Below are 3,681 nucleotides of genomic sequence, written 5' to 3' on the forward strand. Positions count from 1 at the left end.
CTCTGCAGATGTCCAGAATGACCCTCAGAGGGGAGGTTGCATTTCCTCATCTGGGTCCTACCCACCTGAACATGCACACGGGAAGTTTGTAGGGTAGGAAGGAACCAGCCGGTGGGTTAAGGGGCCTAGAAGGGAGCATTGTGACCCAGTCTGGGCCAGCAACCAGCTGTGCTGCCTGGGGGAATCCCTCTGCCTCTCTGTGCCTCAGTTTCACCATCTCTGTCCATGGGTGCAGTGGACCACATGATGACATCTCCCTGTGAGCTTGGAAAGGGTGACGGTGCTTTGGCAGGCACCGATTCTGTGCCAGGCCCTGCACCAATTGCTGAACCCTGAGAAGTGGGCACTGCCAGTACCCCCTGATCACAGGGAGGACATTTGCACTGTAGCAAAATGGCCAGCCAAAAGCGGAACTTGGATTTGGGTGGCCCAGAGTCCACAGGCCCGACCACAGCACTCCCCGATCTGCGGCTGCCGGTCCCCCTCCTGGGTGTGGAGGCTAAGAAGCAACTGCCCTGCACACAGGCCTGACTCCCCTCACCTTCCCAGCCTGACCGCTAGGCCCCCTGACAGCTGTTGGCAGGTCCCCGGCGGTCCCCAGCCCACTGGGCTCCATTCCCAGAATCTGTGGCTTGCTCCTTAGACCCTCCAGGTCCCACGGGCTTGCAGTCTGCCCTGTGTCCTGCTGCTGAGCCCGAGGAGGCGGCCCACAGGGGCCGGGGCTAGGGGAGGCCCCAGCCCCCGCCCCCTGCAGAGAGGGTGGGGAGGGTGGGGAGGGTGGGGAGGGTGGGGCTGTGGGAGTTTCACTGGTTTAAAAATACACAGAGGAAGCTAGTGAGAGGGCGAGAGAAAGGGGAAGGGGAGGTGGGGGAGGCACCTCAACCCTGCCGTCCAGAGCCTCCAGCAGCCGCTTGCAAGCTGGCCAAGGGCTTCACACGACTTGCCAGGATGACGGAGGGGACCAAGAAGGCCAGCAAAAAGTTCAGTGAGTACGGGGTGCCATCTGCACTGTCCTCCATCCCTGGCTCTCCTCTGGGCCTCTCTCTGCATCTGTTTCTTCATCACTGTCTCATTTCTGTGGGGCCACACTCGCCCACTGCTCTGTTTTCCTGTATCTGCCCTCCCAGTTTCTTTTTTACTTTTGGATGCCAGGGTGTCTCTCTGTCACCCAGGCTGGAGTGCAGTGGCAGAATCTCGGCTCACTGCAGGCTTGACCTCCCAGGAGCAAGTGATCCTTCCACCTCAGCCTCCCAAGTAGCTAGGACTACAGGCACAATTAATTTTTTTTTTTTTTTTTTTTTTTTTTGGGCTGAGAGTGGTGGCTCACGCCCATAATCCCTGCACTTTGGGAGGCTAGGCAGGTGGATCACCTGAAGTCAGGAGTTCAAGACCAGCCTAGTTAACATGGTGAAACCCTGTCCCTACTAAAAATACAAAAAATTAGCCAGGCGTAGTGACACACACCTGTAATCCCAGCTACTCAGGAAGCTGAGGCAGAAGAAATGCTTGAACCCTTGAGGTAGAGGTTGCAGTGAGCTGAGATCGCACCACTGCACTCCAGCCTGGGCAGCAGAGTAAGACTGCATCTCAAAAAATAAGTAAATAAATAAAATAAGATAATAATAATTATTATTTTGTTTTAGAGACTGGGGGAGTCTCACTTTATTGCCCAGGCTGGTCTTGATCTCTTGGGCTCATGCGATCCTCTTGTGCTGGCCTTGTTTCTGTTTCTCTTTGTCCGCCTCTGTCTCTCTGCAGACCGTCTCTGCTTCTGGGCATCCCCGTGGCTCTCCAGCTGTCACTCTGGCCCAGCATCTGTCTCTCTCTCTGACTGACTTCGCGCTCCATCTCTGAGCTTCTCTTGTCTCTGTCTCTTTGTCTCCCCACAGCATCTCTGAATCTCTGTAGTCCACTGTGTCTCTAGCTGTCTCTGACCTCATAGCTGGGCGGGGGAGGTCCTCAAACACTCCATCCCCCTGCCCCCGGGCCTGGGCTCACAGGTGGGGAGTTACTGGGGTGGCAGGGGATGGGGGTGTCATGGGAAGCTGTCCCACATTCCCAACAGCAGTGCGCCTGGGACCCAACCCTTGGGTGGGGAAGAGCCCAGAGCTACTAGAACCAGGCTTCAGGGTGAGGGCCACACTCGCCCACTGCTCTGTTTTCCTGTGTCTGGCCCTCCCAGTTTCAGCAAATTCTGTCCACTGATTCCTTTGATCTGACCCCACGAGGGTAGAGGACAGCTGGTGTCAAGGGCAGAGATTGTGAGCGCATTTCACAGAGGGCAATGCTGAGGCCTGGAGACTTGCCTGAGGTCACAGGCTATTGAGCAGGCCCAATCCCAGTCCCTGGAGTCTGGGCCTCAGTTTCCCTCCTGCCCCCAACTATCTCCTCCAAATGCATAGTGCCTAGGAGGCAAAACCAGTGGTGCTGAGAAAGAAGGCAGTTGAAGGTCCTCCCTCTGGCCGCTGACGAAATTTCCACCCCCACCACAAGCAAAGTGGCCTCATTTGCTGACCACGTTTCTCAGGAGGCCAAGGCGACAACCAAGTGGGGCCGGCAGGGCTAAAGAAAGCCCCTGAGCACTGACCCAGCTGTGCTGAGCCCTGGGCCTGAGTCCAGGCTCAGCTGTGACCTTGCTGTATGACTCTGGGCAAGTCCTCCCCCATCCCTGGGCCTCAGTTTCCTCCCTCCTCAACTGGGGACATCCTACCTGCATCCCAGAGCTGGTGTGAGCAGCTGAAGAGGCGGAGGATGCTGAGGAAGTGGGAAATGCCAGAGTTCTTCCTTTTTGCTCATCTGGAGGCTGTGGGGAAGTCAGTTGGTGGTAGTGAGAAGGAACGGTCCCACAGCTGGGGGCAGGGGGTAGGGAACTCACATGCACCCCCGCGGAAACCAGGAGATGGTATCACCTCAGCCGTGCCTTGAGTCAGGAGCTGGGCTCAGCTGACAGGAAGGAGAGAAACACAGACATTGCGACCCTCAGGCTCACAACAACCCCCTCCTCATTCCACCCCCGCCCCAGGTTCACAGAGGCTGGCTGGAACACCCCCAACCACATAACCGCAAAACACGAGTACCTGCTCCACCTACCAGCAGCATGACCTCAGTTCATTACACCGCGCTGAATCTCAGTTTTTTCATCTGGAAAATGGGAGATTAAACTGTGTCACTAAGTTATGTTGAGAATTCATGCAGCACACGTTTGGCAGATGCAGAATCATTTTTAGAAATTTTTAAATTATTGTTATTAGTGGCTCACCCCTGTAATCCCAACACTTTGGGAGGCTGAGGCGGGTGGATCCCTTGAGGTCAGGAGTTGGAGACCAGCCTGGCCAAAATGGTGAAACCATATCTCTACTAAAAGTATAAAAATCAGCTGGGCATGGTGGCGCATGCCTGTAATCCCAGCTACTCCGGAGGCTGCAGCTGGAAAATCGCTTGAACTTGGGGGGCAGAGACTGCAGTGAGCTAAAATCATGATATTGCACTCTAGCCTGGGTGACAGAGTGATACTCTGTCTCAAAAGAAAAAATAATAAATAATTTTTTTTTTTTTTTTGAGACAGGGTTTCTGGCCGGGCGCGGTGGCTCAAGCCTGTAATCCCAGCACTTTGGGAGGCCGAGGCGGGTGGATCACGAGGTCAAGAGATCGAGACCATCCTGGTCAACATGGTGAAACCCC

At 55.3% G+C, this 3,681-nt stretch overlaps 1 protein-coding gene across 1 annotated transcript in view; it reads left to right on the forward strand.

Annotated features, from left to right (window-relative positions):
- The first annotated feature begins 803 nt into the window (after window positions 1–803).
- SH2D3C (SH2 domain containing 3C) overlaps window positions 804–3,681 on the forward strand; it is a 41,642-nt gene continuing 38,764 nt past the window's right edge. The window contains exon 1 of the mRNA XM_017549061.2: window positions 804–985. Within this exon, the coding sequence (XP_017404550.1) occupies window positions 949–985 (37 nt within the window). The 5' untranslated portion in view covers window positions 804–948. The remainder of the gene's footprint in view (window positions 986–3,681) is intronic.

The sequence above is a fragment of the Cebus imitator genome, unplaced genomic scaffold, assembly GCF_001604975.1.
Source record: "Cebus imitator isolate Cc_AM_T3 unplaced genomic scaffold, Cebus_imitator-1.0 Scaffold216, whole genome shotgun sequence".
NCBI classification, from domain to species: Eukaryota; Metazoa; Chordata; class Mammalia; order Primates; family Cebidae; genus Cebus; species Cebus imitator.